The sequence below is a fragment of the Thunnus albacares genome, chromosome 10 (genome assembly GCF_914725855.1).
Source record: "Thunnus albacares chromosome 10, fThuAlb1.1, whole genome shotgun sequence".
NCBI lineage: Eukaryota > Metazoa > Chordata > Actinopteri > Scombriformes > Scombridae > Thunnus > Thunnus albacares.
This window is the reverse complement of record NC_058115.1, coordinates 9857554-9878488: the sequence shown is the minus strand read 5'-3', so window position 1 is coordinate 9878488 and position 20935 is coordinate 9857554. Positions and strand designations below refer to the sequence as shown.

Below are 20935 nucleotides of genomic sequence, written 5' to 3'. Positions count from 1 at the left end.
ACACTCTCTCGTCTTCAAAAAAAAAAAAAAGGAATCTCCCGCTTCCTCTCCTGCCCCTCCTCACCCCGCACTCCTCTTTCCATCCCCTCTCTCTCTAAACACCTCACCCCCACACACACACCTCTCCACTTCACCTTCCTCCCTTACCCCTCTGCAGCACCTCCCTCCCTACCTCTTCCACCCCCCCCCCCATCCTCCCTCCACCCGGCACTATCCCATAGTGCTCTCTGCTGGGAGGATTTAGAGGTACCCTGTAATTTTGGTGCCGGAGGAGCTCTTAAGTCCTGCCTGATCTTCTGGCTATAGAGGCAGCCAATGTGTGTGTGTGTGTGTGTGTGTGTGTGTGTCTGTGTGTGTGAATATGTATTTGTGTGTGTGCATGCACATCCCAGTGTGTGTTTCAGTCTGTGCTCGCTTCTGTGGGCCCAAGTGCTTACATGTCTGTATATTTTTTTTGCAACCATTTCAAGTGTCGTTGTATTTGTGTGTGTGCAGTAGTGCATGCTTTTTTGCTTGTGTGTGTGTGTGTGTGTGTGTGAGAGAGAGAGAGAGAGAGAGCAGTCTACTCAGAGCGCAGGAGAGGAGCTCCCTCTCTGGCTGTACACTGAAGCAATGAGCTGAGCAACAGTTGTGTGCACTGGGCTGCTAACCACCTTAAACCTTGACACTAATGCCGCTACCTGCTTACAATACACACAGCAAAGTGGCTCCCGGGAACAGGCAGCATTCAGTAATATTAGAGCTGCTACATGGTGATGCTTTGCAAAAAACAAAATGGAAAAAAGTAACCATTGTTGAACATGAAGATGAGAAAATCATCTGTGTCCATGCGCATTACTCAAAACCACATTTATTTTAATGTAAATTCAATATTGGATTTTGAAAATAGCATGAAAAAATGTGCAGCACCGGCGTCACAGATATGACTGTTTTATATTGTCTGCCAGGTTTGATTATTGAAAAGAAACACGAGAAGAAAACACTGGCCGAGCTGAGCACGCCTAATTCATCTGAGATGATATGAAAAGTCTGAATGAATTTTCTTTGCCGATGCCAAACCTGTGGAGGAGTGCTATGTGGGAGAGACGGCGAGTGAGAGGTTGGAGGTTGATTACTGATTTCCATTTCTATTTCTAGGACAAAGCAATGGAGGGCTGATGGGCTGGGACATCTATTTAGATCCATTTCATTCTACCATAATCAGGCTTTAGCCATGCCCTAATACTCAGGATTTGAAAAGGTTCAAAGTGCAAACATCTAGATCCTCTAGTATTATTCCAGTCTGCCAACCTTACTCTGTATATGTTTGCGTGTGTGTGTGTATGTGTGTGTGTGTGTGTATGTGCGTATGTGCACGTGTGTGCTTGCATGCATGCCAAGGCTGCTGGGGAGGGTTATCTTTGGAATCAGGCCCATAAACCTAATCTAACCCTCTCTGTGCTCATTCAGGAGTGAAATATTTTGTGCAAATAGGCTCTCTTTTCCTTTTCCCCACTTCTACTCTGGTTCGCTAATGTAAACAAAAACCGAGATAGGAATATCGCAGGTATGAGAAATAGCCATTTCTGTTGTGACGCTCTGTTTGATACAGACACACATGCCTGACAGGGTTGTGTTTAGCTCTCTTCTGCTTTTCCTGCAATGGATGAAACAGCTCTGTGTGCTGGTGTTTTTCCTTGATGCTAAGTGTGAGTGATCAGGTTGTGGTTGTGCCTGTTTATGTATTTAGCTTTTTTTTTTTAAAATGTAGACATTATTACTGGTGGTTACTGTGACTACCCGCTGCCTGCTCGGCTCGTCTAAGTGGAAGTCTGAATGCTGTGGAGAATGGGAGCTGGGGGGGGAGGGGGGGTGAGGCGACGTGTGAAAGGTAGCCAATGAATGTCACCTCTCATCCACTTTCTCATTAAACAACCTGCTCTCTGTCTGTCACATGGGCTGTATCTATCCCCTCATTCGGTGCTTTGGGCAGATGTTGAGCACGCGAGCGTGCACGCTCATGCATAGACACTTGAGCACACACACACACACACGTACACACAGCCCATTGCGCTGTATGAAAGCAAGCCCCCTGGGCTGGACAGGAATAATAAGCAGCAGATGATTCATGATGGAGATGGGGAATGTATTCAGCAGGACCACCTGAGTGACCTCATTTAGCAGACCTGAGAATAAATATAGACCACCGCATCGCACTTTAGCCTTAGCTTGTGTCGTCTGGGCCAGTCAGCACTGCATCTCTCACACATCTCCCACTCGTCTCCTCTGACCACCTCGGGGAGCAGTCCCTTCAATCTATCCCGAATGTCCTTGTGGAATCCGCGTGAATTTGTGTATATGTAAGTGTGTGCATGTACATATGCATGTTAATACGCCAGCAATAACGATGTGTGTGTAGTATTGGAACAGGAGCCTTTGTTCCAGGCCAGTTCTTTCCCCTGTAAGGCTTTCTCTTGGCTGATGCATGTGTACTGTAGATATTTCCCAACATCAACATTTGGCACCTGGTTTCTCTTATGACTTCAACAGCTGTAGATCTTTTGTTCTCCCACTAGTCACTCTGCGGCCAATGATCCACACCCACAAAGAGAGCCTTAAATCATACAAAAAAACCAGCTTTGGAGCCGACCGCTTTATTAAAAAAAAAAAAGCGACATTCCTTCATGCAATGACCAGTTCTTTCGGCATTCTGGACCGCTAACGTCGAACCGGTTTGTTCCACTAAATCATTAGCAGCAGACGGGGGAGTTTCTTTGTTCTTCATCCTGTCGTTGCTTTATCCCCTTGTGTTTTTATCTCCACTGAGACTCACAGGAAGACCCAATTCCCCAGTTTCCTCTTTCCAAAACATGACATGACCGTCGGCCTTTTAATATCTGGAAATCCAGATTTGGATTAACGTCAGTATGCAGGGATGAAACGAGAGAGAGAGGGTTAGAGAGGGAGGAAAAACTGACTGAGAGACAGAGTGGATGGAGTGAGTGAGAGGCTTTCAGATTAAAGAAGAAAGGCTGGCAGTGTGTCCTTGTTGTGGAGTAGGGTTAGGGAGTTTGAGAAATGCAGCTGGCAATCATCTTTTTTTTTGAGCGAACCCTGACATGATAGATGTAAATACAATGATATCAGATACGGGTTAGAATGACAAACACAGGAGTGCATGACGGTGCTTAGCGGTCTGCAAGATCCACCGCGCATTTTTTAATGCACTCAACAGTTGTTTCTGTAGTCGATTTCCATCTTGAATAGTACTTAGAAGATGGATTCACATGGAGTAACGCATAAGGAAATGTGGTTAAAATTGGACACAGTTAATCGGATTATGAATTTCCAGCAGTACAGTTAAGGCCCTGAATTATTTGATGTTTTAAATGGCCTGAATACAAACAACATATAAAGTGATCATCTCTTTATAAATCCAGCTCTCTTTCAGTAGTTCGCCTAAACAGAGGCCTCCGAGGGCCAACTTATCATCATGCCACATCAGTAATGCAGGAGTCTGTTCAGCCAGCCTGAAGGAATAGTTAATTTAGATGACAGAAGTAAGTTAACACTGAGAAGATTTGCTCTCCCTGAGTGGATATAAAATTCATAGCATGACACTCACTCTTAGTCAGATTATTCAAGTGCCTTTGAGCTTGATCTTCAAAGAGCTAATTTTTGTATAACCTTGCTCTGGAAATTTAAAAATCGAAAGAAGAGGAGAAATTGGGTGGAAAATGGCAGGCTGAGGTTAGCACTCGTGGCAACGTCTGGGCCATTCAGGCTGCGAGACGGTGTGCCTTTAAGACTGGGAACAGGCTCATTCACCTCCCTGTCTTTGAATGTTCCCTTTAGAAGAGACTTGCTCCTTACATAGACTTAACATAAATCATAAGACTCACTTAGCCTTGAGTGTTCATTCACATTAATGTCCCACGTAAATTTTAAATCTTTTTTGTTACTGAGTTGCAGTCAGCCCCGCTGGCCCCCTCATATATATGTCAGTGTCCGGTTCACTCAGTCGTGTTGAGTCTACAGAGGGGAATTTGCCAGAGAGCTCCTGACACAATGTTATCACAATCAGTCTCACAAATTATCACCAGCCACACTAACAAAATGTTGTGGTTCACTTTGTAATTTAGAGCCTGAGTATGATCTGATAATGTAACATAATATTAGTGCAATTCATTATTTAGTTTTCTCCAATTTCTCCGGAGCACAAAGCTGAAATCCCACAGGGCAACAAAACATCAACATTAATAATACTTAGGAATGACAAGGCATGAATCAACTAGATGAGGTTTTCCATAGCTGCAGAGGCAGCTTTCAACACTGCTTGATACAGCATCAGTTTATAGCAGGAAAATGCATGTAGAAACACTGATACATGCCAGCAAGGGTAAGTATTTTGATGTTTATTTGGACCCACCCAAATCCCCCCCCCCCACCCTGTCTGTAGCTTAGTCTGCCTCTCTTTGTGTCATCATTAGATAAGCACCCTCTCCAAGACTATCTCATCATAATGAGGGTGCCATCTGAAGCAATCACCCAGGGAGATGGTCATTGAGTTAAGAGGGAGGGAAGGGGAGGGGTAGAGCCAGATAGCGCAGATAAAACAAAACTAAATGAAGTGAGCGAGAAAACAGACAGAGAGAGAGAGCGAGAGAGAGGGAGAGACCAAGGCGGATAATGCAAGGAAAAGAAACAAAAGCATTTCTGGGGAAGGGAGTAAGTTGAAACAGCAGACTAAGCGGAGATGGAGATCATTTGGGGAATTCCAAAATTAGAGCTGCCATTGCATGCGCCCACACAGGCGCACGCACACACACGCACACGCACGCACACACACACACACACACACACACGCACGCACGCACTGCCTCATGCTTAGCTGCTCAGTGTTAAGGTCAGAGTCACACTCTGTCTCCCTAGGTCATTATCATGGGCCCTAAAATAGACAGCCAATTGTGTCACAGCGCCTGAAGTGAATGTGACATTGAATAAACAACCCCCCCGAACCCTGAGCTCCTCGCTCAAGTCAGAGCAGAACACACACTTTAAAACAAATGGAGAGGAGCTGACACACACACGCTCTAATACAGAAACGGACACACACATGCACTTACAAACATTAAGGGAGGCATTTAGCTCTCAGCACTACCAGCAAGTAATGACACATGTGGCTCAGAGGGAGTAAGCTGCTCGAGGAGTTGGCAAGCAGCTGGAACTCTCGCTGGCATGTCTCACTGCTAAACTATGCACAGACAGAAAACACACACACACACACACTCACATACGCTCACACACAGGTCTGACCATACTCTCCTCTCCACCTCAGCACCCACTCTCCCTCAGTAGGCTCTAATGTTGTTCCATTCATTTGACTTCACTTTATTGTGTTAATGAGAGATACCGTTGAGAGGAGCTGGCAGTTGATTGAGGGTGAGAACGGCTAATCACTGGAACAGCTAATCAGTGCTTGTCGTAAATATTGATTAGTTCTGTGCGCTATGGACGTGCTCATTAACCAGTGTGTCATCTTCTCTTCTTCTCTCCTGTTTTCCTTTTCTCAACCCCTCCTCCCCCCCCCCCCCTCCTCCCCTTTGTCCTTCACCATCTCCACTCTCTCCACTCTTCGTCTCCTTCTTCCCCTCCAGCAACCTCCAACGGTACAGTGGAGGGCCTGGAGAACCGGGAGGGAGGTGTGTGCAAGAGCCGAGCCATGAAAGTCATCATGAAAGTCGGGCAAGGTAAATGTGCGCTCACCTCACATGTAGAACACAATACAGCAGTGTTGCCTTAAAGCCATGTTTCACTTTGGTGTGACATTCTCATTTATCGCCATGTGTGCCTAGCGTGACTTTGTCCGCCACCGGCCTCCAACAGGAACTGATCTCTACAACTGTAAAGTTGTGTTTTGAAATGAATTGGCCAACAGTGTTTGTGTGTTTTTTTTAAATTATTTTTATATGTATTGCTTATGGTCATTACAACTCAGGCTGGGTGATAATTCAATATAATTGTTTATCAACTTTCAGTGGTTTCACATCATGGTGACATGATCGCATTGAGTTAGTATTTTACACAATCCTGTTTTCCAAATTAATGATTATGAGCAAAATGTAATTTAAAAACAAGCAAACAAAAAATTATTTATGTCAACAGAGTTTTGTCAGATCTAATGGATGACTAGTAATTGCATTTAACATCAATTTTCCAAAAATAAATTCATAATTGCATACATTTGGCCAATGGTGATATACCTTGATATTGAAATTTTTTTATATTAATATTGTGATAAATATTCTGTCCATATTGCCCAGATTTATCATTAACAGCCATTTAAAATGTATTTGATAGATTTAGTTTAATAAGAATACACACTAAATGCACTTTGTTAGATTTTACAATTTATTAAATTGATAGATACACAAAATGAAAAAAAATAGTCACATATTGCCTCTTCCTTTATTTAAAAAGAATGAACAATTCACTGTAAATATCTCTATGTAGCATTTACAAGCAGTATATACACACTTAGTGAATTGTAATAATGTAGTTATAAGCACATGTAAGGACACTTTTAAGTGTTTATTAATGCATTAATGCAACAAGGACTTCTCCTATGAAGCATTAAAAACAGCTTATAAACAGTTAATGAATGATTGATAATGCAGTAATCATATTTAATGATACAGTATATGATAACACAAATGAACAAATCCTGACTGTGTGTAATAAAACATTTATTAACATATCATTCAAAGTTGGTTTGAAAGCTGTGTATAAATGTGAGTAGAAGTAAAATAAACCTAGTGTAAAACACTTTCAAAATTGTATCTCATAAAACATTTTCTCAAACTCTCAAACAAAAACATAAGATGGCTACTAATAAAAATAATATTCAGTTTTGAATTTTTTTTAAATCGGCACTAATTTAGTTGAGTTGGGTTGGAATGATGGATGCTGTGAGACAGGAAATGCACTGTGATAATGGAGTTACAGGACTTGTGCATCAATATGATGAAGAACCTCAATTTGTCAGGCATTTAAGTCCCATTTGCTTATTTTGTCTGTTTCTTTGTCAATTGAAAATGTACTACTGTATCATAATATACTGTATGTATATTCATAATGTAATACAAAATTCATTCATTCACTCAATCATGTCCAGTAGTTTGGAAATCTCTTTTCATACACAGTTTGTGCAAATAATGTGGAAAAAGAGATCGTTATGAAATAACTACCAAATTATAAATGACTCAGAAGAATTTCTCCACATGCAAAGTTTGAAAAAGGCCTCCGATGTTTCTGATTTTTATCCAGTAATCACAGAATGAAAATGTGTTTGAAATCGGTATGTAAGTGCACGGTCAGGGTAAGTCATCTAAAAATGCTGGAAGTAAACAAGCCAGCTTTGTTTAGATATCCTTGGACACAGCATTTGGTTTGCATCATACTTTTAACTTGTAGATGCAGTTTTACTTGACATGCGGACATCCATATCCTGAATTTGACAGGATACAGTACACAGATGTGTTACTCTGTAAATATTCCCCCCATCCTCAGTGTGGTTGTTTTGACCGAAACAGACACTAACCACCATCTGAGAGGAACATCTGCCCGCCACGATGATCTGATTCTGAGCTTAAAACCTGGATCTCACATGTCAAAAATAAACTGAGACTTGCTGAGAAATCTGCAGAGTGTGAGTGTGTATGTCTGCACATTTGTGTGCAGATATTTGAATGTTGGCTGCTGGGATGACAGCAGTGTATCCTGGCAGCCGGTGGAAGAATAGAAGCTAACAAGCTGCTGATGCTAGCAAGGTCTGAGTCAGAACAAATTCAGCAGATAGAGTGAAAAATACCCACAGCACCAACTCAGAAACAGACAGGCATTGCATTATCTTTCCATGTAGGTCAATCTGAGCATCTGACAGCCCGGGATTGCAACACCATCGCCAAATAATGACAACACTGCTGCATGAGTGCAGGCAACACAGGCTTTTACACTGAACTATTAAGTTTGGGGTGGGGTGGGGGAAACAAATCCCTGAACTCACGTTAATAAAAGTTGAAAGCAAATGTCTTATTTGAGGAAAGTTCTAGGAAAGTTCTTCTCAGCTTGAGTTTGTTTCTGTGGCTGCCGGCTGTTCCTCAACTTCGCCAGAGCCTGCACTCATTTCCCAAAACGGTCCGAAGCGAGCTGTCACTCACAATCAATGTGCCCTAAAAACCTTGTTAGAAAAGATGCTGTTGGCCCAGCCGCTACTGCTTTTAAATCTATTTCTGTGGGTGGAATTTTTGATGCATAATCTGCCCATCCAACCCAGTATCTATTTGAAGAAGGGCCGTGAGAAATTACAGCTTTGACAGAAACTTTGATTTGGCTGCTGTACACTATCTATTGATAGTTTTCCCTTAGATAGGAAGCTGTTACCATACTAGCAATTTAATTGTCTCTCTTTTAAGAATTGTGTTATTTTACTGACTCTTCTAGAGCTGAAAGAATGTGGTGATTATCCAATAAATTGAAAATGAGTCATTTATTGTGCAAAACATTTGCTGACTCCAACTCCTCAGATGTGATGATTTGCTGCTTTTCTTTATTTCTTTAACCCTGAGATGCTTTGGTCATTGGACACTACACTCTTCCATAAGTGGGTCAAAATTATCCTTATTAGAATCAGTAGATTTTTGTTAATAATAAATATAGTATACTATCATCCTCATTTTGCACACAATAATTATTTAAATTCTACGGTTACTGTTGTGTTTTATTGTAATTTTTACATATTTTAAAAGAAAATAACATCAAACATTTGCATTTTCGACACCATAAACCTCCCCATTGCCTCAATGAACTCAGTTGCCTTCCAGTCAGTTCCTCATGTGTGGTCTGACATGCTCCATAAACGCTGTGATAATGCAGTTATAGTCTGGGTCGCCTTCATCCGAGATGTCAGACTCTAAATCTAACCACATCCTGATTCCTCGTTCAGTTTCTCTCAGACCATATCAGCTGTATGTCTAGCAGGCATATCAACACTACATATAGAGACAATATATACAAAATCAAGATTTTAAATGGCACATCAATATACACATGTATAAATTGTAAACAGTATGCCGTCTATCAACCAGAAAATATATTTATTAACAGTATATTATCAAATTATTAAACTACCAATAACTCTCTAAAATATGCTACTTAGCTAAGCTATTTTCACAAAAGTGTAATCAATGTGTAAAAAAAAAACAATTTAATGATAACATTTTTTATAAATTAAATTTATGTATATATATATATGTGTGTGTGTATGTATATATATATATATATATATATATATATATATATATATATATATATATATATATATATATATATATATTAATGCTGAGTGGTGATGCTAAAGACAGTTGATGTGTGGTTCACAGTAAATACTTAATACATCTGACAGAAATAGCTGGTAAGGATTAAAGGTTTATATACATTAAATGCAGGTCTTTTTTGACCCACTTATGGTGAATTAAAAAAAACAACTGTATATTACATAAAATATAAAACAATAACAATAATATTAAAAAAACGACCTAGAATACGACAAAAAAAACACATTAGCTGGATCATTTTTGACCCACCTCTGAATCTAAATGTTAACTGTAAATTGTTGTTCTTTTAAATTGTTGCTCAGACAAAACATGTAATTTCCTGATGTCACCTCTGGCTCTGGAATATGAAATAAAATAAGTGTAAGTCGGAGCCAGACTCTACCTTCTGCAGGCACACTAGATGTTGTTTCAACAAACAAACACAAAAAAAAACCTGGGCTGCTCTGCTTGGCTCTGACCCCAGATGCTATTGTTTTTAAGCCACATTTTCCTCGTCTCTGCAGCTGAATGCCAACACTCCCGGTAGCCAAGTCCCCAAGATCTCCCCATATGTCCACTCACACTCCTTTGCACTTTGCACTATAGATTTTATTTCAGTGACTCATCCTAGTGAGCAATATGTGCTCATTCCTTTCATGTTACATTTCCAGTTATTGTGGAGGCACTCCCAACCCTAATCACGTTGAATCATCTGTTTGTGGGAAATTATGCAGCCTGACATATTGTTATCTAATTGTACTTTAAATGCCTCATGTTCCGTCTTTTGTCTTTTTATAAAATGTGAAGTAAAAAGGAAAGAGAGGGAGAGATTGAAGGGGAAATTCTGGGAGCCCATATTTTATACATCCATCGCTGCTCAGCACTCTCCACCACATCATGTCACCGAGCTCATTAGAAATATGTTGACTCACTGCCTCGCGCTCATCCTCCCCTCCAACTCCCCCTCCACCATCACCATCACCATCACCATCACCACCCTCATTTTCTCTCTCCCTTCCTCTCGCAACATATCTGCCTCTCTCTCTTCTGTCGCTCGATCGTCGTCTCCCTCACTCACAGTCCTCCTCTTTCCCCCCTCCTTCTCCCTCCTTCTGGCGGGTTGGCAGTTCTGAGGTAGTTGCTGTCTGCATAGCTAAGGGAAATGTCAGCAGTACACACAGAAAAATGGGTCAGAACATTAGAACGCTCCCTGCACATGCTCAGTGGTTGAGACACAGTGTTGGGGTTATATGCGCGGAGTGAATCAGATCACTGTGTCCTCTCGTATCCTCTGCCATGCGTGAATGTTCCAACTTCTCACTCCTGTCTTTTCTCATCAATTATTGACGGTGCACAACAGCTCACGGCTAAGTTCACCACTGCTGCAATCAGTATAGAGCAATGCGGACATGGAGAAGACAGAGGAACAGAGGAGATCAATGTAGTTAATAGTCTAGTTGTGTTTAACAAATGCCAAAAAAGTAGAAGAGTGGACGCTGCCATGAGTTGCTCTTGGTCTTTCAATTTTTCTTCTCTCTGTTCTAGTTCATATCTGTCAGACATCCCCACACCCGATTCATTTCCCTTTACGAGTCTCGGCCAAACCGTGTTGGAATTAGAAAATAGACTGCTAGACTGTCAAGCTCTTTTCACTCACACACACACACACACACACACACACACATGCGCCGCCACACGCATGCCACATTAAAGTTGCCATAAGGGACTCGAATGTAAATTGCCTCACCACACGCCCTCCTCTCTATTTCTCACACACACCCCTTGAGCAGGCCTTCGGGCAGATGCAGATAAGGCCTGATAGAGGAGAGGCATCTGATAGTGTTCTGTGGAATCCATCTGACTGGGCTTGGTAATAGTTTGTAACTATCTTCTGTCTGCCGGCCCTGCCCTCGTAAAAGCCACATCGTGGACCCACCAGTGTTTACCGCACAAAGACTTCAAAGTGCGTGTGCTGAAATCACAACAGGCAGACAGATAAACTGTCTGTTTCCTTTGCATTCCCCTCAGAGCTTATGCAACCCCTCCTCTCCCCTTCTCCTCTCTCCTTGTCTCCCCCCTTTTCTTCCTGTCCTCCTCTTCTCTCCTCTTCAGAAGTATGCCTCTTTTAGGCAGAGTTAAAGCCAGAGCAATAAATAAGGCATATTATGGCCTTTTAACGTGATGAATAATGTAAAACAATAAAAAGTTAATATATAACTACTTTACCCTCATTCTGCCATGCCTAAGAGTATTGTAAGTATATTCTAGGTGTGAGCTTGTGTGTGTTTGCATGCATGTGTGTGTGTCCTGCGCTCTCATGAATGTGTCAGTGTTGGAAATGACTGTCTGAGTGTTTGCTGAAGGAATTGCTGATGTAGATGTGAGCTCATTTTTTACGACAGGACAGGGATACTGGCGTGTTTCACAGACGTTCGCTAGCTTGTCCTTCCTCTTTTTGTGCTTTCATCTTCACTTCTGAGAAGCTTTCAACACATGCAAAGATAACCTTCTCTGTGTATAAAAGATATATCAAAAGATAATAAAAAATAATCCTTGCCGATACAGAGACACAAGTCATTGTAATTCAGTGCATGCGGCTTGCCAAGGCTGAGTTTCTGTGTGTTTTTGTTTCCCACAGTCCCGAACCCCGTGGTGCCGGAGGCTCCAGAAGACAACGCCATACCGGAGTCCAGTCCCAGTCCGCCTGACCAGGGTCATATCGGACCCGAGATGTCAGGAAACTCTGGTGAGCAGATTGACAGACAAACTGCAGCTTCACAGAATGCTTTCTGGTTTCTAGAGCACAAATATTTTAGTAAAATAAAGGTTTTTGAAATATAAAAAACGAATATTCACAGCCTCTAGGGTTCCTCTAATAATTAATCACATTTAGCCTGAAAAGAGAAAATAAAAATCATAGTTGAGTCTTTCAAAGTATGTTCTCTCTCATATGGCTTTTCATGCTGCAGGCATTCTTTTCATTTCTTTTTTTTTGGGGGGGAGGGTGGAGGGGTCAACATGCTAAAATAGGTGTAACACAACTGTTGTAAAATAATACTCATCAACATGCAGAGGCAATAAAACAATCAGAAACCTCACCCAAAACAAACACAGCTCACCCCGAGTCACTCCACTTAATCATACTGTACACAAAGGGTGTGCTGCACCCAAGGAGACTCCTTTATTATATAGCTTTCTTAAACCTCATTAGAATTGCAGATAAATTAAGATTAAAAGCAGAGATAATTGAAGAAGTCATTTGAGCCTCTTTGGATGCTCTGGGCCCTCCTTGTTTCCTGTTTTTTACCAGTACCTTTCATAGCTGCTTTCCACAGGAGGGCACATTTCTTTTTCTCCCTTTTTTCTTTTAGATCACCCCCTGTACTAACTTTTTGACTTACTCCACAACTTTGTATGCCACCAAACTTATTCCAAGCACAGACTTTTCTGCCTGTCCCAATGTGATAAGCCGTCCTCATTTAATAATTGCTTATTTGACATTAGTTGCTCTATAAAAAGATTTCCTAATGTCACTTTTTCCTAGACCCGGGCTTTTACCTGTCTACCATTGTTAGATCAGTGATTATGTCAAGTGAAAAAGTGGAGGGTGGAATGAAGGACATGTCACTGCAGTTTGAGGGGCTGATATTTCAGGAATGAAATTTCTGACAGCCTCTCTCGAGCTCTGCAGCGCCCAGAATGTACGAAATTCCTTGCGCATCTGATTTCACCGATATGGCTGGAATCAGTAGCTTTCAGTGATGTCATTTACTTGTGATAAGGCGTAAGGCGTAGTTATCCCCTTCTCAATAAATGGTTAAGTGCAGAGTGGTCAGCCGAGTGCGGAGACACAGTCATTAGTGGGGATGGCAGTCTCCGGAGGTATGGGGCTTTTGTGTGTGTGTGTGTCAGTAGGGGGTTGGAGGGGAGGGGGTCATGGACAGTAAAGAGGTGGTGGTGGGGGTGAGTGCAGCTCTTTGGCAGCAGCTGCATGCATACATGGAAAACAGATTTGGTTCTTCTCGGATTTCAGTCACTGGAGGAGCCAGTCATTCTCTCTCCCATCCAGTAACAGCTCCCCCTTCCCCCCCCTCCATCCTGAACCCCTTAGACAAAAGGATAAAATAAAATCAGATGTTCAGATATGCCCTCCTCGTTTCTTTCATATCTCACTTGGCCTTTGCCATACAAATGTGGCCTCAGCATGTCACACAACTTGCCCTGGCTCATTCTTATCAGAGCAGGAATCTCGGTTGTGTTGAGTGATGACTACAGATTTCATTAGGAGGCTATTTTGACTAAGCTAATTCAATTACATTACATCAATGGGGCTGTTAGTCATGTAAAGCAAACAACAAACGGGGATGTGATCACAGTTGATTTAGGCAGAGAACAGTAAGATCTCCACATGACAGGCTTACTGTAAATGTTATTACTCCTCTGATTGTCTAAGCCCTCTCTCCCTTTATTTCTCTCTCTAGACCACATAAATCAGGACCAGTCTGGTTCCTCTGCAAACTCGGATGGCATCCTCGGCTCCAAAGTGGCCGTGTTCTCCGCCATCGGGGCCGGCTGCATCATCTTCCTCCTGCTCATCCTCCTCCTTGTCATTCTGCTCATCAAGATGCGCAAGCGCGCCAGGAAAAATGCCCACTCGCAGCCACGCCCCTCCGCGCTGTCTCTCAGCACGCTGTCCAATCCCAAGCTGCCGGCGGGCACGGCTGGCACGGAGCCCAGTGACATCATCATTCCGCTGCGGACAGAGAACAACTACTGCCCTCACTATGAGAAGGTGAGCGGCGACTATGGCCACCCCGTCTACATTGTCCAGGAGATGCCCCCGCAGAGCCCTGCCAACATCTACTACAAAGTCTGACACGCTCCGCACAGCCAGCGATAGAGCCAGGAGAGAGAAAGAGAGAGGAGCGCTTGATTTATGTTCTTGGGAAGAACACTTTCCTTTGCGTTTTGGGGACTTGATGGTTTCTTCAAGCCCTGTTATTTCTACCACCTGCTGCACAAATCTGGAGAGACACGCACTGACCAGTAACCAGCGGGCTTGTGAGCTGACTGACGAGAAAAGTTTATTCTGTTTGTTTGGGTTGTCTGACAATCCCCCCCACCCCCCACCCCTCCTCCCCTCACCTCTTCACCTCCAACCTTTTTACGTCTCCCTGCTGTGCTCCGCCATGGGGGCGTGGCTGGAGCGAACCAACAGATGGAACTCTAGCTTCCTTGTTGGCTGTCCCCTTTAACGGGCAGGATATAACTTATCTCAGATCCCTGAAGTACAGTCTGTGCTACACCCAATTAAACACACCATCCTAGCACACTAGCCAGGAACAGGCAGACACAGGCCTCCGAACGCCACTCAGCCTGCAGTTTGTGTGCAAGCATAAAATGTGTGTGTGTGTGTGTGTGTGTATGTGTGTATCTCTGTGTGCATGTGTGTGTGTGTGTGTTAGTCAGGGCTCCGTGCTGGGCCAGGAAACTCTCCAGATAGCTCAGGTTTCAGACACAGTGTGTGAAATAATGTGTTCCTCTCCCTTCGCACCTCTGATGTTTGCCTTACTTACTATTTTTGATGGAGGATTTTCTCGACCCTGATTCAGTTCACAAAGCAGTTGTATTTTGTTAGACTTTTCCTACAAGTGCACAATGTATAGAGTTGAATAGATCATCATTATCACTCCATTATCTCACCACCCACGTCATCCATTGCGTTCATCCCCCCCTCTCCCCTTTCCCGAGAAAGTACCTTGCCCTGGACTTTGGATGTCAAGGTGTGTATGTGTATGTCTGTTTCCGGGATTACTCCCTTCTCCACTGGTCTGATAGGAGCTTTACCATTACTCTGGTATTTATGACCTACTTGTGTGTGTGCGTATGTGTGTGTGTATGTGTGTGTATGCGTGTGTGGGCATGTCCAGACCAGTCTTGTATCTGGGCAGACTTCTTGGCTTAGGGGCAGAACATTGAGTTACTGTATCACAAGCTTCAAAAACAAGACAGACTGAGGCGCCGACAGACAGACATGCCCAAGATCTTAACGAAAACTCTTCCAGTGCTGATGAGCTTACGGAGAGATGGTTTTTAAGACAGCAGGCACATTAAAATCTGTTTGTTCTAGCTTCTGCTGCTACAGTGTAAGCATCAAACAGTTAGTTTGGTTCCCGCTGTCTGGGCTAGGTGGGTGTAGGTTGGATTGGCAGCATTTATTGGCTGGCCTACATAGGTAGGATGCCCTATATATAAGTTGGATGGCGAACCACGGCTGAACATTGGGATACAGTATTGTCACATGCCAATTGGCTGCCATCTGTAGATGAGTCAGTGGAGTGCTCAGTCAGTGGTGTCGCCAGCGTGTGACTAATCTATGTGCCATCTCCATGCCCACACTCACCAGCCGGGGAGGAGAGAGAGCGAGAGTGGCGGATAAAGGAGAAAATGTTCCTGTGACTTGGCTTTAACCTGAGAGGAAGATGGCGGCAGAGGGGGGGGGTGGGGGGTGGGGGGGGGTGATAAGGGGTGAGGTGGGGGGGGCGGAGGTAGTTTAGCATTCATTTTTCCATCCCCTCGCCAGTTGTGCTGTGAATAAAAATGCTGTGCAGAATATTCCACAGTCAAGGTGTTCAGCCAGCGAGGACACTGCAGCTCAGCTATCACACAGCCCAGGGCAGCAGCACCGAGACAGGATTTACTGCAGCTGGGTGTGTGCACACCGAAGCTCACTTTTAGGTGTGTGTGTGGGTGGGGAGGGGGGGCTGGAGGGTTGTTCCAATCTGTCTGTGTGCACATGTAGGTGCTTCTATGTCTGAGTGCTTATGTGTGATTATATTTACAGTTTTTCTCTGTGTGTGTATGTGTGTGTGTGTGAATGGTTCTGTGGTCTAGCAGCTGAGCAGACTTGTTTTGGGAGTGGAACTAGGTGCTCCAAAGAGTGTGGCTGCCAAAGTACGGAGCGCCGCAGTCCCAGTTAATGATGTGTGAGAGGAGAGGGGAGCAGATAAGGACAGCTATTCCTCAGCATGCAGACACGAGCTGATGTTTGACGCACATGTGCACACACACACACACACACACACACACACACACACACACACGCACAGACACACCGAGACTGACGGGTCCAGGTTTATCTCCAGTCAAACGGTCAGACTTGCCGGTGAATAAACATTCACCGACAGAGGCACCTATCATCCGCAGCCACATACTATTGCCATCCACGGACATACACTGCTGAGTTAAAAGGCAGCCCTGCTTGAAGACTTGGGGAAGACTCCAGTGGCTTTTGCGTGTCGTTAACCTCAGAGTTAACAGCCTAAACAGCTGCTCGTGCTTTTGTGGTCCTGTGTTTTAACTCAGCATGCAGCCCTCAGCGGCCCTCTGTGAAACACATCTAGATCAAATATTTTTGTTTCGGATCGGTGCGCATCCATTCACCTACACCAGCCAAGGGAGTCATTACCAAATTACCACGAACCATATTTCATTTTCATTCATTCTAGTGACCACTTAATGTTATTCAAATTTGGGTGAGAAAAAAAAAATTAAAAGGAGTTAACAGAGAAATGTAAATATATGGATAGAGCCCAATTTAAGATGTAATTTCACCTGAACACTGCTCATAAGAAAAATTTAAGATTAGATTTTTGTAATGGAGGATGTTTGTAAATAGCTGTCTTTTTAAAGTGTGTTTTGTATGAATCCTTGCATTTTTGTCTCTGTTTGCAATATGTTTTTATTTTATTTTCTTTTAGAGTTAAACTGAATATTGCAACGGACATACAAGCTGTCTTTTTGCAGCGTCCAGTATTGTCAAAAAGTCTTTGTTACCACACGTGTTTAAAAAAAAAAAAAAACTGGGGTTCAGAGTTTTTACATCGCCATTCAACAGGATTGTAGTTGCCCATCAGAAGCTGTTCAGGACTGAAGGTTTGTCACCAAGCGGCTTTGAAACAGATAGGCCATTGAAACTATGAATGATAAGGCCCCTTCCTTGTTGGAGACAGCACTTAACTCTGCATATGAAGACTGTGTTATTCCACTGCCTTTGAGTTACCTACACCTTCCACTCCATTATGAAATGTAACAGAAACATTTTGGTCCAGAAAGATTAATCTTTTCTCAGTTTTAATAAGTGTATCGGGCCAGACAGAGAGAGACGTAGAGAGAGAAAGGGGGAGAAAGGGAGAGGAACAAGAAAAGGGGCCACGTATGAGAATGTGACCGTTCTGCGCTCACCAATAAATCATCCAGTATACACCACTCATTATCTCCCAGGCGGTCCTTTGTTTTAAAGTTGCTCTCTCTTTCTCTTTCCCTCCCTCCGCCCCCTCTCCTTTGTCATCCCTCCTTTCCTAATTTAGCACAAGGATGTTGGTTGATGGCTCATAGCATGAGTCTCAATGTAGGTTGATTTCTGCTATTGTTCAAAGCCACAGTATTATTTTTCAATGTGCATGTGTAAGCAAAACCTGTTGAATTTGTTTCCCTTTGTTTGAATCATAACTGTCAAGTTTTGTTATTTTAATTTTAATTTTTTTTTTTTTTCCATTCACTTTTTCGCCGCTTCTCAGCGTAACCTATTGGCACCAGCTACAATGGAAATAATGTTCCACCAGTTTGGAAACTACCGCATATTGATAAATAAAATTTTTCCCATGGAACTTGGTCTTTCTCTCTTCCTTCTTTGTTTTACCATCAAGCTTTACAAATGTGGGTAAAAAGATTATATCCTCATCTCAATGACCACCTTGGTTCATGGTGGGAGCACAAAACCAGCCGCCCACACTCAGCACTTCCCTCTCAGCCCCCTCCAAACCCCTCACCTCAGGGGTCAGTGCTGCACAGATGGGTTTGTTCTGATACATTAGTCAGATTGAAATCACAAGCAGCCTTCATAAATTCATATTAGGGGAGTATGGACACGCCTTTTTGCATAGTAACTAATACCCGTATCAACCCGCTCTGCCCTGGTGTCCTCCAAAATTACATTTCTTCATACATGATTAAATCTGATTGGCTGCACTCGGCATTTCCATTGCGTTTGTCTGAAATTACAGTCTGCGCTTATCCGACTGAGGAACAAACTCCAAGTCCTTGGTGAAAGCAGAGATGGCATGAAATGTTATTAAAGTGATTGGGCATTTTCTCTGACAAACACATCAGTGTTTGTGGGCATGGCTCTCGTGTGGCTGATGATGTGGACGAGGGAAGAGACTGATGGCGGGAGAGAGAAAAAGTCAGGGCAATGAGAGACATAATGTGCCTGTGGCTTCACTGCCCTAGCCCCTCCCCCCCCTCCCCCCTCCCCCCTCCACCTCCCACCCCCCCACACCAACCCACCCCCCACCCCCCACCCTTGCTGTTTCTATCTGTGCCCCGGGGCAGGTACGTTCATCTGGTTTCCTGGCTCAGTCCCGAGACGCCCCCATAGATCTACGTTACTGTGGGTTTATTAAAACCTTCCCCCCACTGAGCAACTATATGTGACTCCATGTTGTTCTGTGTGTTCGTTTGTGTGTGTGTGTGTGTATTAGTTGTTGTTCTACAACAGAGGCAACATCACAAAAATAAGGAAATATTACTGTTGGAAGCATGCACTGCATCTTTATTGAATCAAATAACCGCTCCACATTCAGTTGTCCAGTGTATTTAGAAATTGAGGAGTTAGATTTTATTTCATCCTAAACATGTTGTATACTGTGTATGTATTACTGCATCATTAGAGGACTCCTCAGCAGCTTACAAGGGTGATCAAGTGTTGTCTCTTTTCATTGCGTTCATTTTCAACGCAGCCATTTTCATGTCAGAACTTTGGCATTTGCACGCACAGACTACACATCATTTGCATATTTAGACTCCTCTACATTTTCAGACTGCAGCTAAAAACACCCTCATGAGTTTTCACACTTGATGTGAGCATGTGTAATTCCTCACATTTTTTTTTTTTTTTTTTTGGTTTTTTATCGTGTAACATGGTGGCTCACGTGTCTTTGTAGATGAAACAAGTCACCTGGGAAAGCAACAGCTGCCAGCAGTTTGAGGTGTCTTGGGAACAATTTAACATATACTCATTCTCATCCATGACTGTGAATACTAATTGTGAAAAGAACTTCGAAGTAAGCTTCTTTTTTTTTTCTACACAGTGTTGAGTTTTTTAACAACAGTTTGTAATGTGGAAAAGAAGTCAAACACTGGAGATTATCACAGTCACTTTTGAGGCATTGAGACCTACATGCAGAGCGAATTTGTATTTTTATTTGTGAAATGGTGTTCAACTTTTTCCTTGGGCTGACAAAAATTGCATATTATAAATTCATAGTATGTGGCCACCAAAGTAATTACTATCAAACTAAATGCAGGGTATTTTAAGGTGAGGAAGCATAGATTAATACTTTTTCTGAGCTGAGAAATACATTTTAGATTGCACTGGTGGTTGTTTGCCTCAGATGATCACCAACCGGTTGTGCATTAGCATAGTTTACTTATCATTTTGTTTGCTACTACATCACTGCCTGCAAGGCAAGTCGTTTTCACGTCTTATGAGGCCAGCAGAGCTTGTGAGGAAGCCATGGATGGAAAATAAAGTTGTCAGGGGGAGATGTAAAATGATAGCTAACCAGATGAGGGAAAGAATTCAATAACTCTGGTCTGATTCCTTCAACGGTGTAAGTTGGCACCGCATCCTAGTTTCCCCTCACGTTATTTCACACAATCTGCTCCCACACAAAATCTGCTGCATGTGCAGACACTACCCTTGATCTGTTGAAGCAAGCAAGTTCTGAACTCTGCAACTTCTCAACTGTGACCACGCATCCAGGGAGGGAGAGGTTGTCAATATGTGGCTCTTTTGCGATTTGGTGTGCCATCTCCTAATGTTTTTTCATATGGATCGTGCAGGAGACTCGTAACTCACACCAGAATCAATATGACATGCTATGGGACATGTTCTTTCTCATGTAATGTAGGCTACATATACATATTTAATGAGTTAATGCATCACTCGCCATTCATAAATAATGCAGGCACACTAATGCTTTTCATCAAATGCTGCTCATCAAATATCAAGCGGATTTTTGGTCAATCCTGCAGCTACACGGGAAACCTGAGACGGCACAAAGAAACGGAAACTGAGAGAAGAAAAACCATGAAAGCAGAGTTCATCAGTCAAACAGTAACATATGGATAGTTCATGAAAGGACTAATTAATGTGATTCAAATTCCAATCAATGGCAGGAACTATATCTAAACAACGTTCCTCTTTAATCCCTCAGAGGGGCAGGAAATGGGAATTCCACCAAAGCATCTTGCTTCTCTTGGGTTATGTTATGCTTCATCTTTATGTTTCATTACACACACTCACACTCACACACTCACACACACACACACACACACACACACACACACACACACACACACACACACACCCGTCAGCCACATATTGATGGCATTGTTATGACCAGAACATGCCCGATCAGGCCTGGGCTATGGCAGGGATCCAGGTTTGACTGAGACTCATCAATCATACAGAGAGAGCCTGTGAGAGCCTAAGAGACTTACACACATAAAAAAAAACA

At 42.9% G+C, this 20935-nt stretch overlaps 1 protein-coding gene across 1 annotated transcript in view; it reads left to right on the top strand.

Moving 5' to 3' along the window:
- efnb1 (ephrin-B1) overlaps positions 1-15846 on the top strand; it is a 56891-nt gene extending 41045 nt beyond the window's left edge. Inside the window, exons 3-5 of the mRNA XM_044363470.1 lie at positions 5637-5729; positions 11992-12099; positions 13835-15846. Of these exons, the coding sequence (XP_044219405.1) occupies positions 5637-5729; positions 11992-12099; positions 13835-14229 (596 nt within the window). The 3' untranslated portion in view covers positions 14230-15846. The remainder of the gene's footprint in view (positions 1-5636; positions 5730-11991; positions 12100-13834) is intronic.
- Positions 15847-20935: the final 5089 nt, after the last annotated feature.